At 34.7% G+C, this 17,088-nt stretch overlaps 1 protein-coding gene across 4 annotated transcripts in view; it reads right to left on the bottom strand.

Annotated features, from left to right (window-relative positions):
• The window catches only part of ATP13A5 (ATPase 13A5), a 131,458-nt gene that overhangs the window by 92,110 nt on the left and 22,260 nt on the right, over nucleotides 1-17,088 (bottom strand). For 3 of the 4 annotated variants that reach the window (XM_037838149.1, XM_037838169.1, XM_037838178.1), the window contains exons 2-5: nucleotides 4,402-4,575; nucleotides 3,326-3,472; nucleotides 3,036-3,106; nucleotides 2,865-2,945 (exon numbers count right to left, since the gene is read on the bottom strand). In XM_037838149.1, coding sequence (XP_037694077.1) covers nucleotides 2,865-2,945; nucleotides 3,036-3,106; nucleotides 3,326-3,472; nucleotides 4,402-4,575 — 473 coding nt within the window. The remainder of the gene's footprint in view (nucleotides 1-2,864; nucleotides 2,946-3,035; nucleotides 3,107-3,325; nucleotides 3,473-4,401; nucleotides 4,576-17,088) is intronic. The other variant, XM_037838159.1, reaches the window with a different exon arrangement.

Below are 17,088 nucleotides of genomic sequence, written 5' to 3'. Positions count from 1 at the left end.
AAATATCTAGAAATAAATTTAGCTAAGTATATAAAAGTATATACATGGAAAACTACAAAATTTTGCTTAAAAAAATCAAAGAATTTCTTAATAAAAGGAAGGACATTCCATGCTCATAGATTGGAAGACTAAATACCATTAAGTTGTCAATTATATCCAAAATGATTTACAGATTCAATGCAATACCAATCAAAATTCCAACAGCCTACTTTGCAGAAATGGAAAAGTCAATTAGCAAATCTATTTAGAAGGGCAAGGGGACTGAAACAGCCAAAAACATCTTGAAAAATAAGAACAAAGTTGGAGGACTCACACTTCCTGAGTTCAAAGCTACAGAGGTCAAAACAGCATGGTTTCTGCACAAGGATAAATATATAGACCAATGAAATAGAATTGAGAGTTCAGAAATAGACCTTCACATCTATAGCAAACTGATTTTTGACAAGGCTGCCAAGTCCACTCAACTGGGAAAAAATAGTGTCTTCAACAGATGGTGCTAGAAGAACTGGATATCCATATGCAAAAGAATGAAGAAGGACCCCTGTCTCACACTATATACCAAAATTAACTCAAAGTGGATCAAAGACATAAATATAACAACCAGAACTATAAAACTCCTGCAAGAAAATATAGGGAAGCATCTTCAGAATCTTGTGTACGCAGTGGTTCCTTAGGCTTCATACCCAAAGCACAAGCAACAAAAGAAAAAATAGGAAAATGAGACCACATCATGTGCTTCAAAGGAGTTTATTATGAAAATCAAAAGACAGCCTACATAGTGGGAAAAAATAGTTGGAAACCACATATCCAATAAGGGTTTGATATCCAGAATATATAAAGTAATATACCACTTAATAAAAAGACAAACAACCCAATTTAAAAATGGACAAAAGACTTGCATAGACATTTCTCCAAAGAGGATATACAAGTGGCTAAAAAAGCACATGAAAAGATGCTCAACATCACTAGCTATTAGGAAAATGCTAATCAAAACCACAATGAACTACCCTTTCACTCTCACTAGAATGGCTACTATTAGAAAAAATAGAACATTACAAGTGTCGGAGAGGATGTCAAGAAATAGGAACACTCATTTATTGCTGGTGGAAATGTAAAATGGTGCAGCCACTGTGGAAGACAGTTTGACAGTTCCTCAAAACGCTAAGAATAGAATGACCATATGACCAATCCCTCTACTGGACATATACCCAAAAGAATTGAAAGCAGAGACTTGAACAGATATTTGCACACCAGTGTTCATAGCAGCATTATTCACAATTGCCCAAATATGGGAGCAACCCAAGTGTCCACCAACTGATGAATGGATGGATAAATTGTGGTATATATATACAGTCATATAAAGGAATGGAATTTATACAGTCATATAAAGGAATGAAGTCCTGATACATGTGACAACAAGGATGAACCTTGAAGACATTATACTGAATGAAATAAGTCAGACACAAAAGGACAAATATCGTATGATCTTACTGATATGAAATAATTAGAATAAGCAAACTCATAGAGTTAGAATCTAGAATATAGGTAACCCCCAGTTTGGGGGTAAGGAATGGGAAGTTAATGCTTAATTTATACAGAATTTCTATTTAGGTTGATTGTAAAGTTTTGGAAATGGATGGTGGTGATGGTAGCACAATAATGTGAGTGTAATTAATAGAACTGAATTGTATTTATGGATGTGATTAAAAGGGAAATTTTGTGTCATATGTATGTTACTAGAAGAAAAATTAAAAGATGAAACAGGACTGTACTTATTATAAATGATGGACTATAGTTAATAGCCAATTATAAAAATGATCTTTCATGAATTATAACAAATGTACCACCACACTAATGCTTGGTGTTAATAATAGGGTGGTAAATGGGAAAAATATACACCCTAATGTAAACTATGTACTGTAGTTAATAGTACAATTTTAGTATTCTTTCATCAATTGTAACAAAGGGACCACACTAATGCAAAGTGTTAACAATAGCGGGGTATGTGGGAATGCTGTCTTTTTTACATGACTTCTCTGTAAACCTATTTCTCTAATTAAAAAAAAAAAATTAAATCCCGGTAAAGATTTGCATTGGTTTCCTTTTGCATTCCCCAGAAGGATGTAAGATTTCAAATAATGATTGAGGGAAGCAAGGTTTCTAGATCACTGTGAGTTAATGAGTAGCATAAGCATTTCCTAAGCTATGTGCTTCTATGGGTTCCATTCTCTCTGTTGGGCCATTATTCCTGGTCTCTCTCTCCCACTACTCTGTCTCTGGAGCAATGACTAAGTTGTGTTTATCTTTAGATCCCCAGTGCTTTTCAAAGTATCTGGCATATTAGAGGCATTGAGTTAATAGACCAATGAATGCATTCATTTAATCGTTTATTCCACAAATATTTCTAGAGCTCCTACCATGAATCACTGTCCTAGGTGCTGCAGATACAGTGGTGAATAACACAGCTAATTGAGCAAGTAAAATCCTCATCTCCTAAGCTGCTTCTCCATAGTAAAATGCAATCATAATATTGTCTTTCTATCTCTCAGAAGATTTAGAGGATTAAGAACATGATGCTTAGGAATGACTCAACATTTTTTGAGGAGAGGATTAAAAAGACAACAGAGAAGACTGTTATCAGGCTCGAGAGAAAAGATAGAGTTTCCTTTGGTTGCACTCTTCTTTTAGTCTTCTCTTTCATAAGTTTGTTTAAGAAGAGAACAATTTACAATATACCTCTGTTGTCAGTGAATGAATTGACAAGTTGATGAAGCATTATGTCAGCAATTCACTGATCATAAGCTATTTTAATACTTCATTTTCCACTGGCAGAGTGCACTCTCAGGGAGTGCTACAAACCCTACCTGACCTCTTGCTCTTCACTGGTCAGGCCCAGTCCAAAGGTGTGGTGGATGTCATAGCAGGAGTTGCTGTCTTCCAGCAATCTAGGATGTGGCAAGGACAGGAACCACACTTAAGTTGACGGACTCAACAAATCAGTGCTCTACCCCTATATGAGAAAAAGTCAGACTTACCCAACTTTCTTAAACTGCTTCTCTGAGTTGTCCCAAACATACCTGATTTTCTGCACTTGGATACATCGCAGCTGCAAGTACAAATGTGATAGAACAGATGTCATTCACGAGGTAAAGATGATCAAGGGAAGTGAGAGTTTTTAAATGCAAGTCCCCGTGCCATTATCACTTTCCTTGCTAGATGTTATTCCCAGCCTGACAGTGTGATATTCAGAACTTTCATCCAATGAACAATATTATTCTTCCTCTGCAAAAATATGCCATAAAATTGCACTCTTAAAATCGCTTACTTTTAATTCTGGTTTCAATACAGCTTGATTGATGATGGAGTGGTGATCAGCCACAAGGGGTTCTTCTGGGTTCTTGCTTAGAGGAAACTTCAATGTGGATAAGCAGAGGCAAATCACCTTCTTCCTAATATATCTTTGAAACTCATCCTAGAAAAGACAGTCCAAACCATGAAATTCTCCAATGTTACTCAATAAAGCACTCAATCAACCAAAAACCTACCCCGAACTCAATCAGTAGTTACCAAAGTTTGTGCTCCAGACAAGAGCACCAGCATCAGCATCAACTTGGAACTTGTTAGAATTGCAAATTCTCAGGCCCCATTCCAGACTTCTGAATCAGAAACTCAGAGGATGGGGCCAGCAATCTTTTTTTTAACAAGTCCTCCAGGTGATTCTAATTTGCACTAAATTTGAGAACACCTGTGCTAGACAATAAAGAGGAAGACACACTTTGCAGTAAAGCTTTATATCCAGAGAAAAGTTTGACAATTTAAAAATGACATCTAAATTTTAATATGTCTAATTTACCCCAAATATATATTTTTTAAAAATTGAATGGTTATCCCATGTTATACTCTAAGAGTTGTAACACTGACAACCACTGCTCATGTAATGGCTAAGAGCACTACCAATTAGCTGACATGGTAGAAAATTCTCTAAGTAGATGTGGAAGAAGTTTCCTTCACTCTTGGATCACTGCATACGTAGCAAAACTATTCCTGTAATCTGCTTACCATCTCTCCTACTTTGGTCTGGTGAAACTCTTTAAAAGAGGAAGATCTAACCTCCAGAATGTTGAAGAGTCATTGGCCAGTTTTATAGCTATGTCACAGATGCGGTAGAGAAGACATGCTCATGGCAATTGAATTTTTTTTTTTTTTAGAAAACACAACAGTTCGTATTTCCTCAACTAGTAAAATGAGCCAGTGAGACCCCAAAGGACAGGATGCCAGGGCTACCTCCCTAGGCCACACTTCTAACTCATCTTGGTCTAGCATCACCGTAAACAATGAGGAAATTTCATATGGACGTGCAAATGTTGATGGCACTTGAATTTGAAAAAGAAGAGCACCCACCACTGTCCTCAGCAAAACCGTGTCTGCTTCTTGCAAGGGACAAGGAATACAGTGGGCCCACACACTCCACTGAGGCCTCCAGTAGAACACGAGCAGAAGGGCCCCACCGGTCAGCACTGAGGCCAGAAGGCAGAGAGCCCTCCGTAGCTTCTGGGTTCGGTAACCAAATACCTCCTGGAGAGAAAATAAAAGATTGCTCTATTTTTCTCCTTTCATATAAACACATTTTGTTACAAGAATAATCCACTTTAGATGCAGGGGTTTTGGTTGGGAGAGAAATCTGGTTTCAGCTGATTGAATCAGGTTAACTGCAGCTGTCAGCTGACAAGAAAAAAAGGACTCAATTTAGTACCCTGGCATAGGGAATTAAAACATTAGACAGGAGGAACAAGGAATGGGCAGACTTATCTGGTTCTATATAGTCACATTTTTACAAAATACTTAATGTTTTGGACCAGATTTATTTTCTTTAGATAAAAGATTTTTTTTTAAATGTAGGTATGAATTTACTAAAGGAAAACAATGAGAATATGGCAAGTGTGACCCATACTTATATATTTAGCTTTATTCAAATTCAGCTTTGTTTTATAATAATATTATTGAAAATGATTGAAAGTATGAATAAATTTACTGGTCTCTGAAAGAGTTAGAGAAAGTCTGTGAATATGAAAGACTTTCAAAAGACAGCTTACATGTATTTACATGAGAGTAACATGCTGAAATATTTGTATTTTTAGTAGTAGGTTAGGTAATATTTATCATAATTGGAAAAAAGATTGAGATGTGATTTCAGGAAAAACAAAAGTCCTGAAAAATGGACTTGTTTGTTTAAAGCCAATTTCTAGTTTCCATCATCAACAATGATGTTTCATAGGATTACATTTTACGTTTCAAAAACTAATTTTTTAAGTGTATTTTGAAGACCATGGGATGCTGATTAGGAGTGGCATCTTCATTATGCTATTAGCATAGGTTCTGCCATTGTTGCTTCTTGGTGTTTTATTTTATTTTATTTTATTTTTTCCCTGTAGTGGTTAACTCCTGTGTCCAGGTCACAGATATGTAATGCCAACAAGTGGGTTTTTAATTAGTTTCTATGGCACTTTACATGATGGAATCTCCTGAATTTTTTGCCATTTTAGATCATTTTGTAGCAAATCTCTTGGCTTAATTCTTTGGAAGAGTTTTCATGTTCAATATGGTCACTTTCATTAATGTTTTTAAATAAAGAACCCTCTGTGATAGATTAAGATCGTAATAACAATTGTTGAAAATAATCCTTAAACATGGTGGAAAGGGCTTATGAAGCAGAAGTCATAGGATTCGGTATTGCTTTGCTAGTAATCAGCTGTGTAACCTTAGGTAAATCGTTTCACCTCTAGGAAATCCCAGTTTACTGCTCTACAAAACACAATTAGAAATGCATGCCTTACAGGATAGTTGTGCTCAAATGAGATAATGTCTACTTAAGTGCTTTGTAAAGTAATTACAATTGTAAGAGTTCCTTTCCACTGCTCTTCAACATCATTGCCCACTTGGGGGGAAGTGTTCATTAGATTTAGTGAGGCAGTCACTCTATATTGAGATTATTTGTGATAAGGTTTAAAGGTAACTTAGAAACATGTTTTAATTAGCTTTTAAGCATATAGTTGGATGTCCTCTCTCTTTTCCTATCTTCCCTCTGTTTTTATAAACTTGTTTTAGTTTTATTTGGGAATTATGGTTTCAGTAGACCCAAATAAAATGTATATTCCAATTCATGTATTATATCATACACATAAATTATTTTACCAAGAGTTATTTACAGGGGCTTATTGTCAAAGTCCAAGTGTGTTCAGAATAAAAGCAGAAGAATTTTAGTTCAGCTTGTAGCTTAAATCAGAATATTCATAAATGGTTTTCCCTTTTTCTGTATATTTACACAGAGTAGTGGCATTAGTATTCATAATTCTGATCCCCCCTTCAGTTCTTCTCTATACAACAATTTTTTTATTAAAAAAAGAACTCACAATGCTAGCAATTCTGCAATGAAATCACTCCAGCTACGTACTACTAATAACCTTGCAAACTGAAATGATTCTTTAAGGAACACAATATAGCAAATTGTATCAAGAGGCATAAAGATTCTTCCATCCTTTGAACCAGTAATTCTATACATAGAAATATACTCTAAGGAAATAAAACAGTAAAAAGAAGAAAGCTATACATATGAAGGTGTAGAGTGCAGCACTGTCTGAAATAGCAAATGTACTGAAAGAAACAAAATGATAGCTAGCGGTTCAGTAAGTTGTGAGAAATTTAAAACAATGGACTATGATGGAGCCATTCAAAACAAAATGTTTTCAGTAGATGTAGAAACATAGAACATTTTATGATATAATGTTAAATAAGGAAAATAACTGAGTAAGTGGAAAACAAATAATGACATTGTGGACTTTCACCCAATTACATCAGTAAATACATTAAATGTAGTTTTACTGCAATTGAAAGTAAAGATTGTCAGACTGGAAATAAAAGAAGACCCACTATAAGCTGTTTACAAGAAACAAGCTTTAAATATAAAGACATGAATAGGTTAAAAGGCAAAAGAAGGGGGACTATGTCATGCAAACACTAACAAAAAGAAAGCTGATGAAGCTATATTAATACTAGGAGAAACAGATATTAAGGAAAGAGATATCAGGAGAGAAAAAGAATGATGTTTCATAATGCTACAAAAGGTCAATTCAACAGGAAGACATAATAATCCTAAATCTTTATCCACCTAAAAACATTGTTTTGAAATTTGTAAAGCAAAATTGATAGCACTTAAAGCCACTGTCATCACTGGAGATTTTAACACATCTCTCTCACTTACTGATTAAACAAGCAGACAAAAAAATCGGTAAGAATATATACAATTTGAACAACCCCATCATCTAAATTGTCATAATTGACAAATACAGAAAATTGCAGCCAACAACTGCAGCATTCAAATTCTTTTCAAGTACATATAAAATACTTACTGACATTGACCTTTATTATGGGCCAAAAAGTATTATAATTAAACTAGAAATTAACAAGAGAATGATAACTAAAGAACCCCAAATATTTGGAAATTAAGCAACACATTTATAAACAACAAATGTGAGTCATGTAAGAAATTAAAATGGTCATTAGGAAATATTTTGAACTGAATGAAAAACTGAAAACATGACAAATAAATGTGTGGGATACAGCTAAGTTGGCTCTTAGAGGAAAATTTATAGCTTTGCATTCATATGTTAGAAAAAGGGGGGAAAAGATTAAAATCAAATTGTATACTTCCAGTGCAAGAAAGAGGAGACACAGAATTTGGAACAACTGATCAAAGATATTCATACAAATCTTCTAAATAATTTTAATGAGTTGACTAAAGAGGTAAAGTGTATCAAGAAGACACTAGAAGAGCGTAAAGAAGAATTTGAATGAATAAATAGAAAAAGTGCAGATCTTATGTAAGTGAAAGATACTGTAGATCAAATAAAAAATACACTAGAGACACATGGCAGCAGATTTTAAAAGGCAGAAGAAAGAATTCATAAACTAGAGGATAGAACAACTGAATTTGAATGAACAAAAGATGGAAAAATTTGAATTTGATCTCAGGGAAATGATGAACAACATGAAGTGCACAAATATAAGAATCACTGGTTTCCCAGAAGGAGAAGAAAAAAGGGCTAGGAAGATTATTTGAGGAGATAATTGGGGAAAACTTCCCAATCCTTACAAAATAGAAATATGCAAATAAAAGAAGCCCAATGAACTCCAGATAGAATAAATCCAAATAGACTCACTCCAAAACACATACTAAGTAGACTATGTAATGCTGAAGACAAGGAGACAGTCCTGAGAGCAACAAGAGAAAAGCTATTCACCACATACAAGGGAAGTCACATAAAAATAAGTTCTGATTATTCATTGGCCACCATGGAGGTGAGAAGGCAGTAGTATGATATATGTAAGATTCTGAAAGAGAAAAATTGCTAGTCAAGAATTCTTTAACCAGCAAAGCTGTCCTTCAAAAGTAAGGGAGAGTTTAAAATTTCACAGATAAACAAATGCTGAGATAATTTGCTAACAAGAGACCTACTCTACAGGAAATACTAAGGGGGATTCTGTTAGCTGAAAAAAAAAAAAAAGACAGGAGAGAGAGACTTGGAGGAGAGTATAGATGTGATGATTATCAGAAGGGTAACTAAAAGGATAAAAAGAGAAAAATACTAATCTGACAAATAAAAACAAGGAATAAAATGGATGAAGCAAGGATTGCTTTTACAGTAATAACGTTGAATGTTAATTTATTAAACTCCAAAATAGAAAGATACAGATATGCAGAATGGATTAAAAAAAAATGATCCATCTATATGCTATTTACAAGAGACTCACTTTAGACCCAAAGATCCAAATAAGTTGAAAATGGATGGATAGAAAAAGATATTCAAAGCAAATAATAACCAAAAGAAAGCAGGAGTAGGTATACTAATATCAGATAAAATAGAACTTAAATGAAAAAAAGTTATAAGAGATAAGGAAGGGCACTATGTATTAATAAAAGGGAAAATCCACCAAAAGGAAATATCATAAATGTCTATGCATCCAATCAAAATGCCCGAAAGTACATGAGGCAAACACTGGCAAAACTGAAGGGAACAATAGATGTTTCTCCGTTAATAGTGGAAGACTTCAACAAACCATTCTCTTCAATAGATAGAACAACTAGATAAAGGATCAACAAGGAAATGGTGAGCCTAATAATACAATAAATGAACTAGACCTAACAGACATATGTAGATTGTTGCATCCCTAAATAGCAGGATATATGTTCTTCTCAAGCACTCATGGAATATTATTTTATTAATAAATTAAAAAAAGACTGAACTCATTCAAAGCACATTCTCCAATCACAATGGAATGAAGTTGGAAGTCAATAACCACCAAAGAACTGGAACTGGTTAATCAATGGGTCAAAGAAGGAATTGCAAGAGAAATTAGTAAGTGTCTGGAGATGAGTGAAAATGAGAATACAACATATGACAACTTATGGGATGTAGCAAAGGCAGTGCTGAGGGGGAAATTTGTAGCTCTAATGCCTACTTTAAAAAAGATTAAAGAGCTGAAACCAAAGGCCTAAGTGACTAACTTAAGATACTAGAGAAAGGGCAGCAAACTAACCATATAGCAAGTAGAAGAAAAGAAATAACAAAGATTAAAGTGGAAATAAATGAATTGGAGAACAAAAAAAAAAAAATAGAGAATCAATAAAACTGAAAGTTGATTCTTTGGAAATATCAACAAGATTGACAAACCCTTAACTAGATTGACAAATCAAAAAGAGAGAAGATGCAAATAAATAATAACAGAAATGAGAGGGGGATCTTTACCACACATCCCAAAGAAATAAAAAAGATCATAAGAGGATGGCTGCATACAACCATATGCCAAAAAACTAGACAACTTAGATGAAATGTACATTTTTTAGAAAACATACAAACATCCTATACTGACTTGAGAAGAAACAGAAGACCTCAACAAACCAATCACAAGTAAAGATATTCAATCAGTCATCAAACCTCCCTACAAAGAAAACCCCAGGGCCAAATGGCTTCACAGGGGAATTTTATCAAACATTCCAAGAAGAATTAACACCATTTCTGCTCAAACTCTTCCAAAAAATTGAAAAAAAGGGAAGACTACCTTCCATTCTATTAAGCTAAAACCAAAAACCTAACAAAGGAAAACTACAGGCCAATCTCCCTAATGAATATAGATGCAAAAATTCTTGACAAAAATGCTTGCAAATCAAATCCAAAGGTACATCAAAAGAATTATACACCACTACTGTGCCAATTTGAATGTATTATGGCCCCCAAAACACCATTATCTTTGCTGCAATCTTGTGGGGCCAGATGAATTAGTATTGATTAGGTGAATCTTTGATTGAGTGTTTCCATGGAAATGTGACTCAAGCAACTGTGAGCAAGACCTTTCTTTGGATTGTTTCCATGGAGGTGTTGGCCCACCCATTCAGGGTGGGTCTTTATTGGATCACTGGAGTACTTTAAAAGAGCCACACAGGCCCAGACATGGAGCGAAGGAGAGTGACATTTTGGAGAGAAGCTACAGCTGAGAGACATATTTTGAAGATGGCCATTGGAAGCTGACACTGACATTTGGAAAATACCATTTTGAAACACAACCTGGGAGCAAGGAGATGCCAGCCACATGCCTTCCCAGCTAACAGAGGTTTTCTGGATGCCAATGGCTTTTCTCCAGTGAAGGTACCCTGTAGTTGATGCCTTACCTTGGATACTTTATGGCCTTAAGATTATAACTTTGTAACCAAATAAACCCCCTTTATAAAAGCCAATCCATTTCTGGTGTTTTGCAAAATGGCAGCATTAGCAAACTAGAACAACTACCAAGTGGGATTTATTCCAAGCATGCAAGGTGGTTCAATACAAGAAAATCAGTTACTATAATACATCACATTAACAAATTGAAAAGGAAAAATTCCATGTTCATCTCAATTGATGCTGAAAAAGAATTTGACAAGATTCAACATCTTTTCTTGATAAAAACACTTCAAATGGTAGGAATTGAAGGAAAGTTCCTCAATATGAAAAAGGCATTTTTGAAAAACCCACAGCCAGCATAATGCTCAATGGGGAGAGACTGAAAACCTTCCCACCAAGATCAGAACTGAGACAAAGATGCCCACTGTCATCACCGTAATTCAACATTGTGCTACAGGTTCTAGCGAGAGAAATCAGGCAAGAAAAATAAATAAATAAATAAATAAATAAAAGGCATCCAAATTGGAAAGGAAGAATTAACACTCTTATTATGAGCAGATGACATGATCCCATATTTGGAAAATCCTGAGGAGTCCTCAACAAAGCTACTTGAGCTAAAAAACAAATTTTGAAATGTGGTGGCATACAAGATCAATGTACAAAGATCAGTAGTATTTCTTTTAATTTTTTTTTAAAGGGAGAGATGAAACCATTTTATGTAATATATTTTAGAAAGAGGAGAAGGGAAACAGTCTTATCCTAATTGTAAAACAGAGAAAGATGATTCAGGAATAGAAAAGTACAGACCAATATTTCACATGAACATAGACATCTAAAAGTGTAATAAACTACAACCAAGTGGTTTTCACAAAAATTAAAAGAATATTTGACTTTTTTATAATGGTACAATGAAAAATAATGGGAAAATACAGCACTTCAGACTCTGATAAAGATATTTCCAAAAACCCACAGCTAGCACCATACTTAATGTGAAAGACTGAATGCTTTTTTTTAATTCATTTTATTGAGATATATTCACATACCATGCAGTCATACAAAACAAAGTGTACATTTGATTGTTCACAGTACCATTACATAGTTGTGCATTTATCCCCCATATCAATCCCTGACACCTTCATTACCACACACACAAAAATAACAAGAATAATAATTAAAGTGAAAAAGAGCAATTAAAGTAAAAAAGAACACCCCACGGTGCCTTTGTTTGTTTGTTTGTTTGTTTGTTTGTTTTCCTTCCCCCATTTTTCTACTCATCCATCCATAAACTAGACAAAGGGGATTGTGGTCCTTATGGCTTTCCCAATCACATTGTCACCCCTCATAAGCTACATTTTTATACAATCATCTTCAAGATTCATGGGTTCTGGGTTGTAGTTTGATAGTTTCAGGTATCTACCACCAGCTACCTCAATTCATTAGAACCTAAAAAGTTGTCTATATTGGGCATAAGAGTGCCCAGCAGAGTGACCTCTTGGCTCCTTTTGGAATCTCTCTGCCACTGAAGCTTATTTCATTTCTTTTCACTTCCCCTTTTGGTCAAGTAGATGTTCTCCATCCCACGATGCCGGGTCTACATTCCTCCCTGGGAGTTATATTCCACATTGCCAGGGAGATTCACTCCCCTGGGTGTCTAATCCCACGTAGAGGGGAGGGCAGTGATTTCACCTGCCAAGTTGGCTTAGCTAGAGAGAGAGGGCCACATCTGAGCAACAAAGAGGCATTCGGGAGGAGGCTCTTGGGCACAATTATAGGGAGGCCCAGCCTCTCCTTTGCAGCAACAGTCTTCCCAAGGGCAAGTCCTGCGGTAGAGGGCTCAACCTATCAAACCACCAGTCCCCTAAGTCTGTGAGAAAATTAGCAACCGTCGAGGTGGGGCAGCCCAATATCCCTGCATTCTCCACCAGCTCCTCAAGGGGGCTCTGCATATTATTTTTCCATTTTATTATTTTTTTAATTACCTCTTTTTTTAAAATCAACTGTATAAAAAAAATAAAAAAAAAAACATACACTAAAAGAACATTTCAAACAGACCATAACAAGGGAGTAAGAAAAAGACAACTAACCCAAGATAACACTTTACTTCCAACATGTTCCTACTCTACCCCAAGAAAGTAATCTAATATAGCAACATTTCTGTGAACTTGTTCCTACTATAACCATCAGAAATTAACAGACCATAGTCATTCCTGGGCATTCCCAGAACGTTAATTTTACCCATGATAGCTTATCTGTTATTGGATTATCATTCTGCCTTCCTTAAATGCTCTCTATCACTTTTTCCCCTACATTATACATTATGAACCATTCATTTTACATTTTTCAATGTTCACATTAGTGGTAGCATATAATATTTCTCTTTTTGTGCCTGGCTTATTTCACTCAGCATTATGTCTTCAAGATTCATCCATGTTGTCATATGTTTCACGACACCGTTCGTTCTTACTGCCGTGTAGTATTCCATCATTGTATATACCACATTTTATTTATCCACTCATCTGTTGAAGGACATTTGGGTTGCTTCCATCTCTTGGCAATTGTGAATAATGCTGCTATGAACATTGGCGTGCAGATACCTGTTCATGTCACTGCTTTCAGATCTTCTGGGTATATACCAAGAAGTGTGATCGCTGGATTGAAGGGTAGCTCTATATCTAGTTTTCTAAGGAACTGCCAGACTGACTTCCAGAGTGGCTGAACCATTATACAGTCCCACCAACAATGAATAAGAGTTCCAATTTCTCTACATCCCCTCCAGCATTTGTAGTTTCCTGTTTGTTTAATGGCAGCCATTCTAATTGGTGTGAGATGGTATCTCATTGTGGTCTTAATTTGCATCTCTCTAATAGCTAGTGAAGCTGACATTTTTTCATGTGTTTCTTGGCCATTTGTATTTCCTCTTCAGAGAACTGTCTTTTCATACCTTTTGCCCATTTTGTAATTGGGCTGTCTGCACTATCGTCATTGAGTTGTAAGATTTCTTTATATATGCAAGATATCAATCTTTTGTCAGACACATGGTTTCCAAAAATTTTTTCCCATTGAGTTGGCTGCCTCTTTACCTTTTTGAGAAATTCCTTTGAGGTACAGAAACTTCTAAGCTTGAGGAGTTCCCATTTATCTATTTTTGTTTTTGTTGTTGCTTGTGCTTTGGGTGTAAAGTCTAGGAAGTGGCCACCTAATACAAGGTCTTGAAGACATTTCCCTACATTATCTTCTAGGAGTTTTATGGTACTTTCTTTTATATTGAGATCTTTGATCCATTTTGAGTGAATTGTTGTGTAGGGTGTGAGGTAGGGGTCCTCTTTCATTCTTTTGGATAGCCTTGATTCTTGAAGATGATTGCATAACTATATAGCTTGTATAGTGTTACTGTGTGATGGTGAAAGCATTACAGCTCACACTCCCTTTATCCAATGCATGGACAGATGAGTATAAAAAAGGTGGACAAAAAGTAAGTGAATAATGGGGGGAGAGTATGAAATGTTTTGGGTATTCTTTTGTACTTTTATTTTTATTCTTATTTTCATTTTTATTTCTTGGAGAAATGAAAATGTTCAAAAAATTGATTGTGGTGATGAATGCACAACTATATGATGATACTGTGAACAACTGATTGTATACTTTGGATGACTGTATAGTATGTGAATACATATCAATAAAATTGCTTTAAAAAAAACCACAGTGAGAGATCATCTCACACCTATATAAGAATGGTTGCTATTAAACAAACAGGAAACTACAAGTTTCGGGGAGGATGTGGAAAACAGGGACACTTATTCAGTGCTGGTGGGAGTGTAAAATGGTACAGACAGTGTGGAAGACAGTTTGATGGTTTCTCAGAAAACTAAATATTGAGTTGCCATATAACCTGGCAATTCTGCTACTTGGTGTATACCCAGAAGATAAGAAAACAAGGACATGAACAGACATTTGCACACAGATGCTTGTAGCTGTGTTGCTCACAATTGCCAAAAGATGGACAATCCAAACACCCATCAACAGATGAATAGCTAAAGAAAATGTGGTATACACATATGATGGGATTTTGTCCAGCAGTAAGAAGGAAGGAGATCCTGAAGCATGCTACAACATGGATGAAACTTGAGGACATAATGCTGAGTGAACAAGTCAGACACAAAGGATAGATATTGTATGATTTCACTAATATGAACTAACTAGAATATGTAAACTCAGAATCTTAAGATGTAGAATATAGGTTACTAAAAATAGAAGTTAGAGAGGATGGAGTGGTAACAAAATATGTCCAGAATATATAACAAGAGTGAACTTAAAATGTTTGGAAATAGATATGGTGTGAGGATAGCTTGTTATTGGGAATATAAGGAATTCCTGTATTGTAGATGACTTTGTTTGAAAGGGGTTGTTTAGAGTCATGTATGTCACCAATTAACACTACAAATTTAAATAAGTACTTGCATAAACTGGTACAAATGTATGACACTGAGTACAGAGAGTTAATAGTAGAGTGGAATGTGGGGGGAAATACCTATTGCAAGCTATGGACTATAGTTAACAGAAATACTTTAAAATTCTTTCATCAACAGTAAATGGTGTATCACACCAATACAAGGGGTCAATAATAGTGGGAGATAAGGGATATGGGGTGTTTTGGACTTTCTTTTTTGTGTCTATCTGATAATTTTCTTTTTGGAATAATGAAAATGGTCTAAAACTGAATATGATGGTTGCATAACTGATGATACTGTGAGACACTGATTCTACAATTTGAATGGAATATAGGATAAATGAATATATCAATAAAATATGAAAAAATCTCATCAGACTTTTCTTGTGGTTAATTGATCAGATCATTCTAAAATTTCTATTGAAATGCAAAGGACCTAGAATGATTAAATCAATTTTGAGAAAGAACAAAGTGAGAGGAGTTACATCACCAGAATTGAAGACTTAAAATAAAGCCACAGTAATTAAGACAATGAAGTAAATGTAAGTACAGAAAAAAAGAGCAATTAAGTAAAGTAATGAGTCCAGAAAGAGACACAAGCATATATGGTCACTTGATTTACAGTAAAGAAACCATTGCATTTCAGTGGACAAAAATATGGTTTGCTCAATAAACAGTGCTAGAATAAATGAATAGAGCTGAAAAAAAATGAGCTTGACCCTGACTTTACACCATACTCTAAAATTCATTACAGATGGCACATATACTTAAATGTAAAAACCAAAATAATAAATCATCTGAAAGAAAACATAGGAGAAATTTTTCAGGAACTTGGAGGAGACAAATATTTCTTAAACAGGAAACAAAAAGAAAAGATGAAAAATAAATTCAACTTTATTAAAATTAAGAGCTTCTGTTCATCAAAAGATCTCTGGAAAAAGACATTAGCTATCTCTTTGTCTATACATATATGTAAAGGACTCGTATTTGCCATATACAGAAGAATTACTGCAAAACAATAAAAAATAAACACTCAATAAAAGTTGGCAAAAGACTTGGCAATTTACAAAAGATTTCCAAATGGTCTATACCGTTTAAGAAAGTGCTCAACATTATGTCATCGAGGAAATGCAAAATATAACTACAATGCTATGTCACAGCCAAGACTAGCCTAGATAATCCTAAAATGGAAGAAAGTTGGAACATTTACACAATTAGCTTTGAGGACTTACTCTAAAGTTATGCAATGATAAAATGATACAATGATGCAGTCACAGAATAGCTCAAATTAAAAAGTCTAAATAGAGCAATTATGGGTAAGGCTGTAGTGCAACAAGATGTCCCCATATACTGATGGTGGGAGTAAACAGGTACAGTTTTAATAATTGTGTTGCTAAAAATACAACTACTCTATGAGCCACTAACCCCACTCTTAGGTTTTTACATAAGGGAAATGAATGTATATGTCCACCAAAATATTTGTACAAAATATTCAGAGCAGCTTTACTCACAAGAGCAAAAATTGGAAACAACCTAAAGGTCCATCAACAGGAGAAAGATAAATAAATAGTGGTATTTTCATACAATGGAATACTACACAGCAATAAGAAAAAGGAACTTCTGATGCACAAAACAGTGGGGATGAATTTCACAGACATTATACTGAGTAAAGAAGAACCACAAAGCAATACCCAATTCTATTTATATCAAGGTCAAAAACGGGCAAAAGTAACTGATGATAGAAGTTGAACTATACACTGAAGATTAGTGCACTTTATGGACATCAATGAATTTATATATGTTAATAAAAAGTGAAAAAAGTGGGGTGAATTTATTTACTAGACACTTCTAAGCAAGTGATATGTAATTTAATTATTTTAATGGCAATATATTAAGAGAAAATAGCAGAAAATTTTAAGAAGTAAA

Source organism: Choloepus didactylus, chromosome 1, assembly GCF_015220235.1.
Source record: "Choloepus didactylus isolate mChoDid1 chromosome 1, mChoDid1.pri, whole genome shotgun sequence".
NCBI classification, from domain to species: domain Eukaryota; kingdom Metazoa; phylum Chordata; class Mammalia; order Pilosa; family Megalonychidae; genus Choloepus; species Choloepus didactylus.
Note: the sequence above shows the minus strand (reverse complement) of the source record. Positions and strands in the feature narration are given on the sequence as shown.